General features: G+C 45.3%; 1 protein-coding gene across 2 annotated transcripts in view; it reads left to right on the top strand.

Moving 5' to 3' along the window:
- Window positions 1–1,554: 1,554 nt before the first annotated feature.
- Window positions 1,555–19,860, top strand: part of SLC24A3 (solute carrier family 24 member 3) — an 83,177-nt gene continuing 64,871 nt past the window's right edge. For both annotated transcript variants that reach the window (XM_048937190.1, XM_048937189.1), the window contains exon 1: window positions 1,555–1,662. In XM_048937190.1, coding sequence (XP_048793147.1) covers window positions 1,626–1,662 — 37 coding nt within the window. In that variant the 5' untranslated portion in view covers window positions 1,555–1,625. The remainder of the gene's footprint in view (window positions 1,663–19,860) is intronic.

Raw genomic sequence — 19,860 nt, 5'->3', positions numbered from 1 at the left:
AATATTCCAGTGGAGGCACAGTAATTTCTGCAGCGTGTCCAACTAGAAAGCTCGTTTTGCTTTTGCTCCTTTTCCCAGCCCTATGAAAAGAAGCTCTGTAGAGAAGGACCTGGATGTGTGGCCAACAGGCTGGCTGTGAGCCAGCAGTGTGCCCAGGTGGCCAAGAAGGTCAGTAGCACCCTGGCTTGTGTCAGCAGGAGCCAGCAGGAGCAGGAGGGGACCGTCCCTCCTCTGGGAAGGAAGTAGTGGGGTCACCTGGAGGTGTCCCAGAGCTATGGGGATGTGGCACTGAGGGACACAGTTGGTGGAGATGAGTTACTGGTTGGACTTGGTGATCTTAGTGGTCTTTTCCAATTTTAATGATTCTATGATTCTATGACCTGTCTGGACACTTACCTTTGCAACCAACTGTAAGGGAACCTGCTTGAGCAGAGTGCCAGACTTGACCTTGGTCCCTTCCTACCCCTGAAATTCTGTGATTCTGTGGAAAGTAACTTGAAAACCTGCTGGCAGTCGAAGCTCTGGTCTCACCATGACCCCAGGGACTGGGTAACACAGCCATCCCTTCTGGGCACCCTGCCTGGGAGCACAGCAGAAACATGATGCTGCAAATCCCTGCTAAATCCCAGTGGGGCAGAGGGGTGGATGTGCTAAAGCTGAGTCTGTTGCCTGGTTTTAGTATACATGCCAGCAAATCAGAGTTAATTTGCAGCCTAATTTACTGCTTCCACAGGACTAGTAGAGGAAACACTTCTCATGTAGTTCATCTGTAACTTGTTGGTAAATGTGTTAACTGTTCAAACGGTGTTTCTGTGAGCTATTTGAGTTATGGACAACTGAAAGGGAGGAGAGCCTTACACTTGCTCTTTGGAAGGTGGCAGGTTGTATTTCTCTTCACATTTATTACCTTATTGATTATTATGCAGATGCTGTAAATTGCAGCAGAGGAGTTACATGGCATAGAGTACCATGGCATATTTATCCTGCTTTAAGTGGGAAGGAGGCTCAGAATGGGGCTGGGGTTGTGCACATGTTGGGGATGCTCTGTCCTGCACAGCAGAGGTAGGTTGGGAGTCCAAGGAAAAAGCAGCTGACCAGAAAATGAGCCACCTTCCAGCAACGTGATGTAATTACCAGGATCACAGGTGCAAAACAACACAAACTTGTCTTTATTTTTGGGGGTGCTTAACAGCAGGCATAGCAGGGCAGCCTTGTCTCCTCAGTAGTTGGACTAGATGGTCTTCACTTTAGTATAAAAGTGTTTGGAAAGGTATTAAAACCTTGGGTCTTAGAATTTGAATTTCATTTTTGGCTCGCTGAAAGCTGTCTTTTGGCTTTTAATTGAAGTATGATTTTGGGAATCAGCAGCAACCTGGAGCGTTCTGAAGCTGAGCAGGATTGCACAACCTGCTCCTGATGAAGATACTCTCCCTGGAAGCTGACTTGCTTAAACTGTAGTGGAAATGCAAAGTCACAGACAGGTGATAGGGCACCTGGTGGGAAGGCAGGACCAACCCATGTAAGCTCAGGTGTATGCAATGCACCTGAGTGACCAGAAGGGCTGGAGCTGGGATCCACCCCTGCTCAGACCTCCTTTAAGGGTTGGCAGTGGGGGTGAGGGTGGTATGCTGGAGTTCCTTGTGTACATGAGGCCTTCTAAAGGTAAGCAGGTTCTTTATTTCTGTGGCTGTTGCGTTTGAGCAAGTTCGCATTTGCTGCAGCATGGGACTTTGCTATTCTGCTGTCACTGCTGTGCTGTCTGTCATTTAGGGGCTGCTGCAGCCCAGCAGAAGGGTGGCTGGGCATTTGTGAGTTCCTAAAGTTGGTGATGAGTTTTGCTCTATCACAATTTCGGATGGAAATGCTGTACTTCCGACATCAGCTGCAGCTAACAACTTTGGAGAAGCATTAAATCCTGAAGCAATTAAATGTATCAGCAGAGCAGAATTTTTTATTTTGTGAGATACTTTGCCAGCTGTTGTTTATGGGGAAAAAAATCCAAATCCTTTTTATGAAAACTGCTTTTAGTTTTCTTTTTTTTTTTTTTGTTTGTTACTTTGGTGCTGATTTATACATTATGCATTAGCACTGGCAGGCAAAATATTTACCAGCAGCATGGGGAGCTGGAACACCTCCTCTGCTCTGGGTTGAAAAAGACCACTAAGCTGTCTAAGCCCAATCCATCCCCACCATGTCCCCAGTACCGTGTCCCTATGGCTGTGGGACACCTCCAGGGATGGTGACCCCACCATTCTCTGGGCAGCTGTGCCACTGCCTCACTGCTCTTTCAGAGGGTAAATTTTCCCCAGTATCTAACCCAAGGAGACCAAAAGCACTGTCCTTTCCTTGGGTGGCAGGAATGATATCAGTTCCGTAATCCCTCTGCTTCCAGAGGAGCTACTTGCATGGAGCCCAGGAAAGGAATTGAGATGTTGAACTCTCTGTGATTGCACTGACTATGTTTAGAAGAAATAGGACAAGTGAGTTCATTTAGACTTGCTGTATGAATTTTCTGGGATTTCCTTTATAATATTCTGGGAAGGAGGTGGCTCTTTGTGCCATTCCCTTTTTGCTTGCTATGAAAGAATTTTGATGAGAGCTCGTGGTAAAGCAGCATGTCATTGTTTTGCAGAAGAAATAATGGTACTATAAAAGGGGGCCTTAGACTCGGAGAAGTGAATTATATTGCTTATCAATTAAAAAAAAAAAAAAAAAAAAAGCTATCAAATGATAACTTATGAGGGTTTTCATTCCTGGCCCTATGAATGTCATTTTAAAAAGCACTGGATGTTCTGCCACAGATTTCAGATGAGGTAATGCTTCACCTGAAGCATCCAGTTGTTTGCAAAGTTCAGTATTGGGAAGATGCTCGAAGAGAGGACCCAATACAGGAATTCATCTTTCTTGTTAGGGATGAGTGTACACCCTGACTTAGGAGGCTCTCCTTGTGTTGAAAGGTGCTTGCATGTTGCCTGGAGCTGATAAGGGAAATGTCACAGAGAAGATCACCAAACTCCATTTACTGCTGAAATTGAGCAGAATGAATTCAGAGTCAGTTGCAAGAGTAGGCAGCTGGGCTCGGGGAAGGACTTCCCTCTTACCTTGTGCTCCAGAGGCTTCATTCTTTCATCACAGAATAAAGCTTGCAAAGTTTTATTGTTTAAAAGAGCAGCAGTATTTCTCTATAGATGCCTAGGGGAAAAAATAGAACATAGAACAACAGAACTGAACCTCAGGACTTGGCTGAAAATTACAGCATTAATTGAAATGAAATAGAACTACCACCAAGCAAACCAAGATATGATACCTGGGAGCAGCATTTCTGCTTGATGGGTATTAAATTGATAAGCTGAAAACTTTCTTAAATGGAATTGCTGCGGAAATAGCACATACACCTCTGATCCCTGGAAGTGCAGCAGGAGTGAGCTCTGAACATAAATAAGGATCCCAAGAGCACTCATGGCAAAGATGGAGACTTGTGCAGTTGTTATGGCGCTGCTGCTCTACTCCTAGGAAAGCATAGGTGTATTGCAGGGCCAGTGGGTGTGCTGGCAGGAGGACATGGGATGGATGGGGTGCTGGCAAAGAGGGGACACTGTGGAAATGTGCACCTGCCTTGCTGCACGTGGTGTTTTCCAAGGCTGGTGTGCATAGGTGAGCTGCTCCCTGGGAGTGTTGCTGTTCAGTTTGGTGATTCCACTGCATCTCTATGCAGTTCCTGTGAGGTGGCTGATTTGGGTCTGATTTTTGTGGTTTTTTTGTTTGTTTTTGTGTCCCATTCCCACACTGAATGATAAGAGTAGAGGCAGAGCTGCAGTTGGTCTGGAAGCAGTGGAGCAGAAGACAGGGAAGAAACTGAAAGAAGCGGGGCAATTGGAGCTTGATGATCCTTGAAGGCCCTTCCAACCCAAGCCATTCTATGAAATCAAAAACACCTCTGGCATTTTTCCCAAGTGGAAAATACAGGGTTTTCTGTTTTTTGTCTTTTTTCTTGGAGAAAGACTGAAAGGAGTCGTGTCTGATGAGGCATGAAATGTGCAGCTAAAAGCTGCAAGCCCACAGCTCAGAAGTTTTCGTGACTGTGCCTCCAGAAGGACCAGCATCGTGTCCTGAAATAGTGATGTTTTGGTAGTGTTTGGGGGTAACTAAGATGAGAAGTGTGGAAGTGTTAAAATGACAAATGCCAGAAAAGAGAATCCGTGCTAAGTTCAAAAACACGGCCTCCTCATTTAATTTGAATAAACGCTCCCATTGTAATTTGGTTTTGTTGCATTGTGCTATAGGCTCTCTGGCAAGGATTTTGTGAGAGATGAGAAAACAGCAGTCCATTTAGTGAGATGGTTCCCTCGGGCCTGTTTGAGACTATTCTCTTGGTGCTGCTGATGTATATGTGATGCATTCTTCCAAGTTCCAGTCTGGGATCCTTGGTCTCATAGTGGAAGCTGTTGCTGTTGCTTTTACATATGGATAGCAAACCCAAACAGAATCATTTCACATCTCTGAGCACACAAAATCGCTTATAGACCTTATGTAAGGATGTGTCATACATGCCCTGGAAGCAGAAGATGATTAAGAATCTCTTTAATAGAAGGGAATTTCTCAATTTCTTTGAGGGAAATGACATTGCGAGGACATTCCCTTTGCTTGGGTTTTCAATTAACCAGAGTTTTAATTTGTGACGTTCCTTTTGGTTCATAAGATGGGCAGGAGGGAACCGAGGTGGAGAAGCATCAGGAAATTCAGCTTTACCCGTCACCAACAAAAATATCTTGCTGCTGCTGTTACTCTTTAGCCAGAGTGGCTGAAGGGGTGGAGAGGGAAAAGAGGTTGTTAAAGCTGTAAGTTTGTTCTTATTTGCTTTCAGGTCTGGGTGGCACCTTCCAGGTCTTTTCTACTACTCAGGCACCCACATGTCCTTGGAGCAATCCTCTCCCAGTTCTACCCAGCGTGGGCAATGGGGACAGCATGCAGCAGGCAGTGCTGGGCTCTGGGGCTGAGAGCCACTGGGCATATGGCAAGGGAAGGAGAGGTTCCCATGGCAACCTTTCAGCAGGATGACATCACCAGCACTATCACATTTAAGCTTTTCAAGGCTTTTTGGATTTCGGGGATTACATAACTTCAGAGAGGTTAGGCTGGGGCTCAGATCTAATCAGTATTCAAGGTCTTAGTTGAATTAAATTACACAAAAAAAAAAAAAGGAGGATGTGAGGAAGGAGCAGGGATGCTGGTGGGAGTCGAGGCAGGGGGAGCACGATTAATTGGGAAAAGGGGCTGGCCAAGTCTTGTGCTATCCCTGGGCTCTCCAGGATTGCTTTTGGAGATCCCTCTGGGGTCAGAGAGCATAATGAGATGTCCCTAGCCCCAGCTGGAAACAAGTTCTGACCGCAGTGTAGATGTGCAGTGAATCCTGCTTGAGTGTCCCCTCAGTCCATCCTGCTGCCTCTGGGTGCTCTGATCAGCTCCTTACACTGCTTTGGATTGAAGTATTTGCACAGAGAAAAATTTCAATAAGAAGAATGAACAAGAAGTTTAATGTAGTTCCTTTGCCTGCAGCCAGCACGTCCCTAAAACAGGTACCCAGATGGTTAGTGCCCAGACCTGTCCCTCACCAGTTTTTCTTCTGCTGTTCCTACAGGGCTGACTCTGATTTTCCCCTTTATTGTGTTGGGGCAGAGAGGAGCATTCAGGATTTCCCGGGTGTCAGATCACCCCTAAATCCACTTTACAAGTCAGTTGACTGAAGGGTACGATTTTACAAGGTGTTAGCAGCAATAGCAGCATTTCTCATCTTGTTTAGAATTATTAGACCAGATGATCTTAATGGTCTTTTTCCAACTGGATAATTTTATGCTTCTATTCTTCCCTCATCTATTCTTCTGACTGAACAAAGTAAAGAGTCTCCTGAAAACACACATGTTTCAGTTCCATAGCTGGAGTGAGGTCTGACTGACAGAGACTTTCTGTGGTTGCCTTGCTGGTGTGTGCAATGCTCTGGGGAGCACATTCTCATCCTTGTGTCTGAGTGAGGGCCTGGCTTCAGAGAATGCTTGAACAGTTCAGATTCTAACAGGACTTCAGCTGTTTCCAAGGCTGGTGATGCGATGGATTGCTGTTGAGTGAGAATGTAATGTGTTTGCTTGCTTGCTTTTCAGCCCTTGTTAATTATCTGAATATTCGAGGAACCTTTCTGCTGTGGCTGTCACACTAGGAAAAGAAGCTCTTCATCCTTGCCTTTTCCTTCTGTTCAAGACAAAGTGGCTTCCAGAGTGTGCATTTACCTGCATGTTCCAGGAGCAATATGCTCCTGCTTCCTAACCCCCTTTTCTGTTACCTGCTTGATAACTGCTTGTTCACCCAAACTGTGGTGGTATGAGTAGTCGCACAGCTCACTTCTTTTCATGGTCTTTGCCAGTATTGGTGTGGGTTTGCTAAAGCAAGACCTTAAACTTGAACATTCAAATGCCAGAGAAGCATGAGAAGCTTGTTTGGCTTGGTGTGGTGTGGCTCTTGATGCCCAAGGCAGAGAAGTCTTTGGTGCCAAAGCACCAAACCTTGTGATTTTCATCTTTTTTCACCAATCCTGCTAAGCTGTGAGCAATCAGAACTTCCAGATCCTTGGCTCCACAACAAAAAAGGAGATTTATTTTTCATGTCTTTGCCAAGCAGTAAGAGCTTGGCCAGGTCTGTAACAGTGGTGGGTTTACTGTTCTCACATGTGATTGGGGTGGGCAGCACGATGGAATCCATCCTTCCTTTGGGGTAAGGATTCTTGTCCTGCCCACATTCCTTCTCTTTGCAGGCTTTCCTCTCTGTCCTCACCTCCCTGTGAATCCCTCCATCCTCACGCTGGCTGAGAGAGCGCTGTAGAACTAATGAAGAACTCAGTTCATCTTGTTCTGTAATTTCCAAATTGGATGACAGCTGGCTGCTGAGCTATGTTGTTTTTTTTTTCTTTTTGCTAGAAGCAACAGGAATAATCTTCATCTCGTTTCTAACTTTCTGTAACGCTTCTTGTGTTTTGCCAAATAATTTTCCATTTGTACGTACCTAAAGAAAAATGCTTGTTTGGTTTTCTGTGTTAAATGCACTCGTTAATTTTACTGGGACTTTCAAAGCTGGAAATGTCTTGCAAAAGCTTTTGAAATAGTACAGTAATGCCTAGCGAGGAGATAAACCCTATGGATAATGCAGGGAAGGTTTTTGTTCTTAAATATGGTATAAGTACTCCGAACTTGGGGTTCATATCCAGTACTCTTGGTGTTAATGATTTACACTACTAAATGGCAAGGTGGTAGTAGGTCTGAAATGAGTGACTTATCTTGAAATCTAACTGAGTGGAGGTGCAGCATGGAAATGAGAGGAAAAACTGAAATCCAGTGTAAACCAGTATGCCAAAACCTCTGCAATTGCTGGAGGGTTTTGTTGGAGAGCAATGGATGGTCCTCACTGGGGTGGCTGTGTGGTTCTCGAGGTATGCTGGAAGGAGGCATTGGGAGCATTCTGCTCACTGATGCTTTCTCTTCATGCTACAGCTGCACAGAAAGCATTCACAGCCTCTAGCCACAGGAGCATGTAGCACGTGTTAGTCTTCCTGGCAGTCTGTGGATATGTGGTGAGCTCATACTTCTGTAATTACACAGAATGGTGAAGATTGGAGAAGACCACTAAGACCATCTAGTCCAGCTATCAACCCCTCACCACCATGTCCACTAATAGTATTTCTCAGTGCCAGATACACAACAGCATACCCAGAGATGGGGAATGAGCCAGTTGTGTATTTCCTGGCAATGCCCTCAGACAAGTGTGCCTATAATGAAGCTTGCTTTCTAACTTCACTCTTCTCCTTGTTTTCAGTGGGAAGTACTTGCTAAAATCCCCGACGTCTCAGCAGCTATACAGCATACATGTGAGTCTCTTAATAGCAATGCAGCACCATGACCTTAAGGAGCTGCTTGCTTAGTTGCTGAGGAGGATGTTAAATATCTCTGTGACTTAGCTTCTCCCTTCTTCATCCATCAGCTCTTCTGACTTTCCTGTGCCCTGTGTCCCAGACACTGGAACTAAGCAACACATGTTTTGCATGGTTGGAAAATGAGTGCAACAGGGAAGACGTGGTACTTAGTGCATCCTCATCTGTGTAAATCAGAGGTAGCTTGGCAGGAATGGGCCTGGGTGTTTGTTTCTCCCATTGGCATCCCCTTGTGTGCCACGTCCTCTCCCTGACCTGTGATGAACGGACTTACAGCACGTGCTGAAAGGCTCTGTGCCTTCTTTCACCCTTCTGCTCCTTTGTGGCATGGAGGTACCTGCTCAGTGGGCACGGTGGTGATGGGTCAGTGGTTGGACTTGGTGATCTTAGTGTTCTTTCCAACTTTAATGATTCTACAATTCTATACATCAGGATGCTAATGGCACTGTAGCCTTCTGAGAGCCTCTTCTTTGCAGCTCATTTCCAAGAGCCAAATGAACTCTGAATGGTTGGAGTCGCTCACTGCTGGCAGTGAATCTTTTTGGAGTTTTTCTCTGCCTGATATTTGCCTGGATTTTGTCAGTTTTATCTAACACTAGCTTTTGCCAGAGATATTTTCAGTGAGTGAGTTGTCTGCCTGTCTTGTGTGAAATATTATTCTCTTGCAAAAGTGGAAGCAAAGCATTCTAGAAAAAGACAAAGAAACCTGCCTTTAGCATCTCACAAAATACGTGGGAAAAGATTTTCTTTGTTTTTTTTTAAACAGTTTTGTAAAATATTTAACAGTCTAAGGAGCAATGAAAGATGAACTTGTATACATGTGTTCTGCTTCTGGAGTAGATTTTAGTGTTAACTTCTCAAGGATGTGACATTGAGCAGCTTGATTTAAAGACCATCCTTACTGAAATGATTGGGGTGATAAGCACACAAGCTTTTGTCCTTTGTCAGGATGGAACAAGGGCAGTGTCACAGCTCTGTGGGGTTTGTGGAGTGTTACCTGGGGGAAGGTGGCTTTTAAGCTTTCTTTTAAGCAAAGCACATTTATTTGTGTGCGTAAAAAGACATTTCATCTGGAAGGAGGGTGTTGTGCCTGGAATGATTAATGAAGCAGATGGCATTTTACTGCCTATGGAGAATTAATCTCCTAATCAGTTTGTCTTTTACCTGTGATCCCTTGTGTCCTCTTGGGAGCGATGCTTCTCTCAAGCCACCCTGAATTCGAGTAGGTTTGCGTTACCAGAACTCAAATCTTCAGTCTAGTTCACTTTCAGCTTTTCATCTGATATTCTGTTTCCTTCATATGTTCTATCTATTTGTTTCCTGACATCAGCAACAGTTTTTCACTCCTGACAGGGACATAAGAAGGAGTAACCTGGAAAGAGCCAGATGTATTTTATGATGGCCTGAACATCATCAGCAATACTGCCTGGCCCCTGGTGATTTCACTAATCTTATGATTTTACTAGTGATCTGGCAGAGAGAGCACAGCTTGACTTTGAGATGTGGGCTGAGCAAATTGGATAGGCAAAGGAAATTAATGCCCAATCCCCAGTGTAGGCTTTTAGGGTCAGCTCCACGTCACCAGGCTTTGGGTAGGGCTGGAATGGACATCTTCATGCTTTCCTTAGTAGCTTCTCTACATGAAGGCAGAAGGCACACAGCAGGAAGGTGTCAAACACAGGGGAAGACTGGGTGTTCTTAAGGAAGAGCAAAGCAGACTTGACTGAGATGATATTCAAAGCACAGCTTCTGCAAGAAGGAATGTGATATCTTGTGCTGCATCACATGAAGCATTTCCAGCAGAGATCAGAAGGTCTGTGTGCTCCAGCCCACAGCTCTAGTGAGACCTCATTTACACCATGTGAAATGGTATCATCACACTGTCAGTAATTCCAACAGGGATGGATCAATAGGAAAACACTGGGATTATGGGGGGAACTGGGAAGCTTCAAACCAAGAAAATAGCACCTTGTTTTTATTCAGTTCAACCTAGAGAGCCAAGAAGTGCTGTTTTTAAATTGCAGGGATAAGTGCTAAACTCGTGGACGTGGTCGGTACAAGAACTAGTGGGCATAAGTTGGCTGTGAATAAATGCAGACTGGTAGATGAGCAGCGTTCTGAAGGAGCATCCCAGAAAGTGTTGTGGGTTAGGGTTAGGTTTTAAGACCAAGTTTTAAGAAGGGGCACGATCGATTTCTGAAGAGGCTGAGAAAATACCATTTCTGGGATATCGGAGGATTGGCTTCAAAACCAATGAGGTCCCAGCTCAGCTCTGGTGCTGCACAGGAGGCTCTACAGATAAGATGATCTCAGTGACTACGTGAGTTTTCTTTTTCAGGGGTTTTCTGTCTGAACTGTGTGACATTCCTGGAGTAGAAAACAAAAGAGCTGGGATCTTAGTATTTGGATGGGGATTGCATTTCCTATCTACACACTTTAAGACAGCAAAGATGTACTCAGCTCAGTGCCCCCCATCGCTGTGTGGATTGATTGCTTTGTATGCTGCTTGTGTTTAATCTTAAAGAAAAAACCATCCTTTTTGCATGCAGTTCAGGGTCCACTGTGTTCACCCTTGTGTTGAGTAACAGCTTGCAAATCATTATCTGATTGGCACCTGGCCATTAAACTCCCAGTGACCTGCTAGCTGGTGCTGCTATGCACCTTGTTCTCCTCATACATCTCCGTGGAGTGTGCTGCATTGTTTTCAGAATAAATATGAGGGTAAACAACAGAAACTGAAAATAACCACAGAGGGTGGAAGTGAAGCATGTAACTGGTGCTGGAAATGCAGTCTTTGCTCTAGCTGCTCACTCTAGGAAGGGCTGCGTGTATTCGAGTAGTGCCAGAATGAAACATGCTTGACCTTTGCCATTTCTTAACGCTGGTTTAAAAGGCAAAATACATCTGGTTTTGGTTAGTACCCCACAGAGAGAGTTCTGCAGCTGAGCATCATGGGCTGTAAAACCACAGGTCTCCCTGCAGTCTTCTATAGGAGTTCCTTGTGTCTTTTGAACTCAAATGTCTGCCTCTTCCTACAGGGTTAAGGCATGAACCAGAGCAACAGAAACTCTGTGCCGTGTTCCTAATTAGCACAGTTAGCAGATACGTGAGTTTTTGCAGTGGGCTGCACAATTTATTTTACTGAAGACTTAATTTACCTGCTACCCCAGCTCCAGGATAACCAATGGCTCTTTGCAGCTGCACCAAGGTTGTGGTGTTTATAAGGCTCTGACAGGACCCGTCTTCAGTGAATTAGTCTAATTTAAATGAATTGAGACTTTTTGGTCTCCACAGTCCCCTGGAGTTAAATAACAGCGTAATCTATGTTAACAGTTGGTAACATGCTGAATAGCAGGGCTTCTGGATGGCGTTGTGTGTCACATAAGGCATGACAGCTTTGTTGGACCAGCAGTGGAAAGCAATGAGCAGAGCAGGACGTTTGTGGCTCGTCATTTCAACTCTGCCACAGCCCAGCTGGGTAAAACGGGGAGAACCCCCTTGTCCACACATCTTGTTCTCTAGGAAAATGCAGACTGATTTTACTGGTGCAGGACCCGACACCCTGAGGTCCAGGTCTTGGATGAGGCCCAGAATCAAAGGCAATTAACCCAGTGTCTGGGAGTTAAAGAGATGGAGGTCTGCATCGTTGATGTTTTATATTTGCCTGTGTCAAGTGAAGATGGGCACTGTGTCATGATATCAAGCTGTAAGTTGCTTGGTGAGCCGGAATCAGTCAGAAGCAGTGCTGTGATCTGTGAGTGCTTTGGTATTTCTGGTGGTTTTTTTAAGAGCTGCTGTTATTTTTGCTGTGGGTGGTAAGACTTCAACAAAAGATTTGGGCATCCCCTCCATGGTCTGGTGTCAGCGAGTTCTTTGTATGTCAGATTGGGTGTTGACTCATTTTACAGCCTGACAAACACTGAAATACTGTTTCAGGACCAATTTTGATGCCAGGTGGGTTTTTTATGTTTTAAATTTAGTTTTAAATCCATCTGTTACTAGAGAAGCTTCAGGCAGACGTGCTCAGAGAAGTACCTGAAATGGGAATGGCTAAAACTTCATGGGTTCTTTGGAAGTGTTTCCAGTCCCACTTTAAAATGAACTCATTTTGTTCCAGCTTGGCAGCAGTACGAGGAATTGATGGAGAAGAGGGGAAAGCATCAGAGTTAAGAGATTTCAAAAACACCCTAGGAAATGTTCCCAAACAACCACAAACCCTCCCCGGAGACCCCATCCGCATATTAGAGAGCTCTAACTGCACATATCAAACAGTTCAAGGAAGAAAACTTGGCTCCTGTAGCTGCTGGGTGGAAGGAGCAGGCTGCGATGGGGTGCCAGAAGTCTCGTCCAGCACAGCACAGGAAAAGCCACTGCTGTGCTGTGCTGCCCCAGCCATGAGTCAGGGAGCCCTTCAGGAAACTCGTAGCAAAATGCATTAGATGGGGACAGTAATGCTTTCCCTTTGCATCTTGCGAGAATGTTCTGCTTTAGAGATTAATGCTTTCCCTCAGGCTCTTGCAAGAATATTCTGCTTTACTGATCAGCTCAGCATCACCATGGGAAAACAGTGTTTCCATAGCCTTTGACACAATGTGGTAATGTATTTTGGAAAGGAGGTTGGCTGTGGGGCCAGATCCACGCTCCTGCAAGTTGGCTTTGCTCCGTCACAGCTAGCCAAAGAAACCCACACAGTGGGTCAGGAGGAAGAATCTTGTACAGTAAGGGAAAAAAGAAAACATGCTGCCTTGCACAAGTGGGGTGGATGCTCATGTGACAAGTGGGGAAATGGTCGTTGGCAAGGGCAGACCTGGACTTTGCACACTGGATTTTATCTCTGTAGGAGATTAATGCGCCAACCACTGACAGCTGCTTTGGTGTAACAGTGCTCTTAGTGGGAGAGCTTTCCTCCAGGAAGCTTGTGAGGAGGCTTGAGTGACAGAGATCCTGTGAAGTCAGCAGTGCTTTGAAACACTTGCTTGGCATTTGTGATGGTGCTGCAGCTCGCATTCCTTTCAGCATGTACAGGAGTGCCAGCTGTGATTTATGCCTTGTACCAGGATACATTCTCACTCTTGTTTGATTAAAAATGTGGCTGGGAATGTTTTTCAGCCAACTCAAAGCATACAAATCAAGATGACTTTCAGTAGTTGGTGGGAGCCAAATCTTGATCTCAACGCCAAATTGTGTTACTGACAGCAAGCCAAGGTGTTGGTCCCAGATTTCCATCAAGATAATTGGAACCAGGATGAGGATGCGTCCTCCCTCCTTCAACTTTGTGGTTTGGATTCCTTGTTTAGGTCATCTCAAAGGGCTTGTGGAGCCCTGAACTTCTGCTGTTTCTAGCTTCTGTGGTCATCCTGCAAAGCCCAGCTTGGTTTTGCTGCATGTGCCAACATCCTCATTGCTCTGGCCAAAACCAGCCCTAAGGGAGACTGCACCATTCCCAACTACCCAGTCCCTGATTTACAGCCTCCATCAGATAGCTGGCTGACAACAAATCAGCTGTTTGCTAGTTTTTTCCCAAAAGCAGATCTGCTGGCAAGGAGATGCTCTCTGAGGTTGATGCACTGGTGGTTCCTTCTTTGAAGGACTCATAAGTGGCCTCTACAGGTTGTGTATATGATCCTGTGTTCTGCAGCTTTGGGCTTTTGCCTGCTTTTGGCATCACTTTGTGACAGAAGCATGTCAGAGTGATGGAACAAGAGAACAGTATAGCCCTCTGCACTCAGCAGTGCCATGCTGTTGGTATCGGGCCACTGTGCTCCTTAATGTTCTGCCTTGGAACTGCAAGGGGAATGAAGAACATGGGAATCAATGCAACCGAGGGGAGGGTGAGAGAATGCCACTCGGAGACAAGATGTTGTACTTGAGATGATGTACTTATGATTATCTAGCTGTGGATGCCTCTGTTCATTGCAGGGGAGTTGGACTGGATGACCTTTAAAGGTCCCTTCCAACTCCAAGGATTCTATGTTTAAATTGCAAGAGTGTTTTGTTGCAGAGGCAAAGGAGCATGAATTTACAAAAGGGGCAGCCCGTGGGTTGCTGTGAGTCAGCGTTTGTGAGCTCCTGGTATTAGTTCAGCAGCTTAGAGGGATGGTATTTGTTTACACTCTTTCAGAGGACTGATAATTAGCAAATGTTAATTGGAAATTGCGGTCGGTGCTCATGCCAATGAATGCAGCAGTCGTGTAGTCCTCTTCCTCTTCTCCAGGTGTCAGAGTGGGGTAGAGTGGTTACTGAAGCACATACCAGGTAGGCTGACAGCTGGGGACAAAGTCAGAGCCCAAGCCTTGCTGCTTTGGAACACTGCAGTTTCCTGCAGTAAGGATGCTCCAGCTTAAGAGGATGACATTTTTACTGCTAGACGTTTTTCTGATCTTTCTTCCGCTTGGCTTTAAATATCAACACGTGTTGTCCATCTGGGTGCAGTTAAGGGCTGGTCCTTGTCTCTGTGTAGTCACAGACTTTTATTCCAGGTGCAACAAAGCATCTGTAGGCCCAGCCAATGTTGTAGGAGCATGCAGGATTGCCCAAAGCTTTCAGTCTTACTAACATGCAGCTGCTCTTTGGTGATATTTTGTTTCTTTGAAACCTGCTGTAGAAATGCTGCTGGTTCTTCTAGCAGGGTCAGTAGCAGCAATACTGTAAATCTCTAGAATCAAGTGATTGACAACATCCCTGCAATACTTTGCTTTCTAACCGGGCCCCAAAAAGCACTTTCACTGTGACTGATTACTTGGTGTTGATTGGACAGAAATCCAGTGGGTGGTTGTGTCATCCTGAAGGTCAGACTTCTTGTTCCTAAGAAATCTCTCCTTTATAGGTGTTAATGGTCCCAGCAGTGTGGCTGGGAGGGGATGGAGATGGCATTGCATGGGGCAGTGAGTGGCACTGTGCAGGTCTTGGCACTTAGGCATGTTTCTGTTGTTGCTATGATTTACGTCCCAATAACAAATTGCTGCTTTGAAGATGGCTTTCCTTTTTCCCCAACAGTCATTACCAAAGAAATCCACAGGCCAGATCTAAGAGCCATTGTGTTCATTGAAAAACTGAGTCTTACATTCTGGTGATAGAGGAAAGCTTTCCTGCAGGTTTTGTCTAAAGATTGTTTCAATAATTTTTTTCTTCAACAGTACTTAGCAAGGCTCCGGAAGTAATGTCTCCTATTTAGTTCCATGGAACCTATAACAGATACAAAGAGCACATAACATTATTTGATAGAGCATGTTCTCAGCTAGCAAATGCTCTTTTTCAGTGTAGTCACCACCATAAATCATAGAATGGCCTGGGTTGAATAGGAGCACAGTGCTCATCCAGTTCCAACCCCCTGCTGTGTGCAGGTCACCAACCAGCAGCCCAGGCTGCCCAGAGCCACATCCAGCCTGGCCTTGAATGCCTCCAGGGATGGGGCATCCACAGCCTCCTTGGGCAGCCTGTTCCAGTGCCTCACCACCCTCTGAGCGAAAAGCTTCCTCCTCATATCTAACCTAAACCTTTCCTGTCTCAGTTTAAATCCATTCCCCCTGGTCCTATCACTATTTACCGTCACAAACAGCCATTCTCCCTCCTGTTTATGTGCTCCCTTCAAGTACTGGAAGGCCACAGGTCTCCCCAGAGCCTTCTCTAAGCTGAACAAGCCCAGTTCCCTCAACCCTTCCTCTCTCATAGGAGAGGTGCTCCAGCCCTCTGATCATTTTAGTGGTCCTCCATCAACTATGCATTTTTGCCAGTGCCATGCCACCAGTATTTATCCACCTCTGACATCATGGGCCAGCATAATAAAATAGGAGGCATTACCTTTGGAGCAGCCCTGGTAGTTTCGTATTCAGCTGAGATTACAGCAGCACGGATCCAATTCGCAGCCTCCTTGCTGAGGTTTCCATATTGTGATTGTCATAAAGCGTCTCTCTTTGAAGTAATGTGGTTGCTGGCAGAAGGAGATTCAGAGATGCCAATTTTAATCAAGGCCTTTCATTGCAAATGCAATTTTTAGTTTATTTGGGATGACAAGAATTTCTCACCGTGTGAACTTTCCAAATGTGGCCCTGAGCAAAGTCATTGTAGCTGCTGAAAGCAGCCAAAAAAATGTAAGCAGTGTGCTCTGCCCTGTATGCAGATACACTCCCTTGTGCTCCATGGTGCACGCGGCCTTTCTGCTGAAGTGCTTAGACTCATTTTTTTCCATAGGAAAGGATTTTATTTTCATTTTTATTCTTTTTAGTAAAATATTCTGTGTATCTTCACATGGCAGGTCTCTTTTTTTCCTCCTTTTCTGTACTCTACTGAGAATTTCTCATAGACAGCAGCTAAGGAGAAGTATGCATATTCCAGAGACACCATATGAAAAGGAACACATGCAATTAATATACAAATACACATAGATAGCTTTAGACAAATAATTTTTGATGTAGCAGTGAGTGGCATGTTTCCTGCTGCCTGCAGAAATGCATGTGAAGCTGCTGCTAGTTGATGCAGACCAATGCAGTGAGTATGTTGGACTCCTTCCTAGGAACTCTGTTTTCAACCTTATATTTTTTCCTTCTGACTGATGCAAAATGATAACTGGGGGAGGGAAATCAGCTGCATTTTTAGTGTCTCTTGCAGCCAGATTTTGTGCCTTCGGCTGCAAGGGGGAGCAGTGCCCAACTTTTGACCTAGGGGGAATGTGATGGAATGGGGAAGGATGCAGAGCTGGCAGAAGGATGCGTTAGAATCTCCTAATGCATGCACTGATTTCTGGCAGGGCTGATTTGCACGTGGGCACCTCACTCTGCTTACAGAAAGGAAGAGCTGCCTTGCTGCTCACAGTTCACTGCCCCTTCCTTGTGTTTGCATCCACTCTGCTCCCCTGTGAGCTGCATGCCTGATTGGACATATCGTGTTAACTCACTGCCTTTTTAAGCCTTTAAAAATGTCACTGTTTCTGAGATACCACAGGGCCCTCAGCCAGGGATGTCAGTGGCAGTTATATGTAAAATGTTGTCAGTGTGCGTTGTGTGTTTTTTTTTTCCCCACTGTTGACCAACACAATTGGTCTGATTGGGACCTGTTATTTTGCTCTCTGTTCTTTCTTTGGGAGTTCTCACCTTCTCCCAGCACTCAGAGATCTCTGCTACCTCCCTGCAGTGCTGCACATGCTGGGCAGTTCTTGTCCTTTTGAGTGTCCCTGGTGCTCTGCAGGACCCTGCCTGGGGCTGCTGGCATGCACAGTAGTGCCTTGCCTGCCTCTAACAATCCCATTTCCCACAGGGGTTGCAGCCATTCTGTTCTTCACTGTTTTGTGTCCACTGGTTCATTGTTAGTCCCCTCACTACCAGGAAAGCACTGAGGCCCTGGAACGTGTCCGGTGGAGCTGTGAGGAGTCTGGAGCACAAGTGTGATGGGGAGCCTCTGCTGGCAGGGAACGGCCATAGGACGAGAGGGGATGGCCTCACGTTGTGCCAGGGGAGGTTCGGGTTGGCTGCTAGGAACAATTCCTTCTCCAGAAGTGATTCTGCACTGACACAGCTGCACAGGGAGCGGTGGGGTCACCTGGAGGAGTCCCAGAGCTGTGGGATGTGGCACTGAGGGATGTGGTTATTGGACACAGTGGTGTTGAATTGGGTGATCTTAGTGGTCTTAGCACAGCTGTGGAAGGGCCAGTGTCACTAGTATCATCAGAGCACATGCTGGGCAAAGCACTGGAAGCAAACCAGAGTGCTTTTGTATAGAGAAGAAGTCAGAGGGGAAGGCTTTCTTTAAGCTCATCTGCCATCATGTGAATGCTTCTAATTTGTAGCTCCATGAACGCGGCCCCTTCTAGAATAATGAAGTTGTAAGCATATCCTCTGAAATTGATTGAAAGCCTAGTTGGCTGTTGAAAGGTATAATCCCACTTTAAAGACTCTCTCATTTAAAAACATAATCTTATTTTAAGGCTCTTGATATTACCACAGCAATGCTTCCATTTAGGGGGGGAGGGAAGAGGAAAAGAATATAATTGGAATAAAAAAAGGAGCTTACTATCTTCGTAAAACAGATGGTCCTTTCTCTAGCCACATGTAAAATAGTCCTGCCCATGTAGGGATTTACATGTAATTACAGCTGCCCTTGTAGTTTCCTCTTCTTTTTCTGTCCTGTTTGATTTTTCCTTGAAGAAAGAGGAGCTGAATTGTGTGTGGAGTCATCCCCATTGGGAATTACAGGTCTGTGGGTCTCGCTGTGTATAGAACTGGCAGACTGTGAGCTTTCATTTCCGAGGATTTCTCCCGGCTGAAACTTAGCCAGGAAAACTCCTTCCTGGAAGTACACAATTGTACATGGGTGGAAGTCCTTCCTAGGGTGGGAGCCTGGAGCCAGTTCCCTGTAATTGGCACCAAATTGAATGAAATCCCTTTGGTCAGGCAGTCACCTGGACTGTGCCTTTAACTGGCTGGAAGACCACTTGTAGAGCTAGCCTATGTGACAAATTACAGCTATTTCCTAGCTTGGAGGTGGCTTGTTCCCAGTGACTGTCAGTACTTCTGTGGTCTGGTGGAGGGTCTGGAGTTTGCAGGATGCTTCTGGGCCTGTTTGGAAGCTAAACCTTGTACAAGCTTAGAAGAGTATATTGCCATATCCACACGTCCTGTAAAGCCTTGATATAGAAACGCCTTTCAGTATATGATTAAGCCTAGGAGCAGTTTCAGAGTATTTATGTGCTTAGAAACAAGCATGTGCCTCAGCCCTTTGCTGAGTGTGTTTAAATGTATGTCAGTGCACATGTAGCTGGTTATGAGCTCAGGTAAGTACATATGCTTTGGTTCAGTGTGTGTTCCTAAGTCCATTGCACAGTTATTTCATTCAGTTTCTCTGCTTTACCTCCTGAGTTTCCTAGTGTTGGAATACAAGCAAACAGTAATACAAGCCCCCAGCACGTGCCATGTGCTGCACCAAGCATCTCAATGCAGACAAGGAGTTCTGCAAGCAGAGTTGCTTTTGGCACTTGTACAGGATTCCCTTTCCCTTTTGTTGGCTATAAATCACAGTTTGTATTGTCCTTTGCATCTAGAGATGCACAGGCTTTTGGCAGATGTGGGCTTTGCAGCATAGAGGAGTTGATCAAGCAGTTTTTCAAACCCCTAACTATTTAATAATCTTGCTTGAGGTTTCATCATTTGAATTTCACATCCTAGCCAAAGAAGAATGATGTGGGGGTCATGCAGCTATTGACCTAGGGCTTTTCTTCCCTAACTCCTGAAGTCTGTAGTGAGGGATTCATGTATGCCAGCTGGGCTTCTTCCCTGCAGTACTTCTTCAGAAGGACATGAGTGCCTGGAGGGAATAATCCCCAAAATAAAATATTTCTATGAGCAGTACTATGCTTTTGTTATCATCAGCCACAGAGAGCTCTTTCTTGGGAGCCTTAGTAATACCTACAAGGAAAAAGGCTGAAACATTTAAAATAATGTCTCAAATGACAGCTGTTAGTACCAGAACATGAAGTTTCTTGGTGACATTTACGTGTTGTTTTGGAACAATATTCACAGTATGGAAGCTGTGAAGGATGGAAAAAAGAAAGTGAGAAATGGCACTGACTGTATAATTTATGAACAAGGAAGGAGTTTCCCTTTGTTTCTTTTCAGACTTAAAAACAAGCAGCGAGATGTGTTTGGCTTTTCCCATTTTGCTAGGATGGACAGAAGAAGGCTGCAAAGTGTTCTTTTGCTTCTAACATCAACCTTTGACAAAGTACTTCCTTTGGTGTGTTGCAGAGAGGTGGTGGCATCTCCATCCTTTGAGCTTGGATTTGCCCATCTCCCGGGGTGCTGGCCAACCTCAGCCAGTGTGGGACTTTGTGGTCTTACTGTAGGCACTGATGTTTCTTCCGCATTGGCATGGAAAGTCTATAGAAGTTCGTGTATTGA

This window comes from Lagopus muta, chromosome 2 (assembly GCF_023343835.1).
Source record: "Lagopus muta isolate bLagMut1 chromosome 2, bLagMut1 primary, whole genome shotgun sequence".
Lineage (NCBI taxonomy): Eukaryota > Metazoa > Chordata > Aves > Galliformes > Phasianidae > Lagopus > Lagopus muta.
This window is presented reverse-complemented; position numbering and strand designations above follow the sequence as displayed.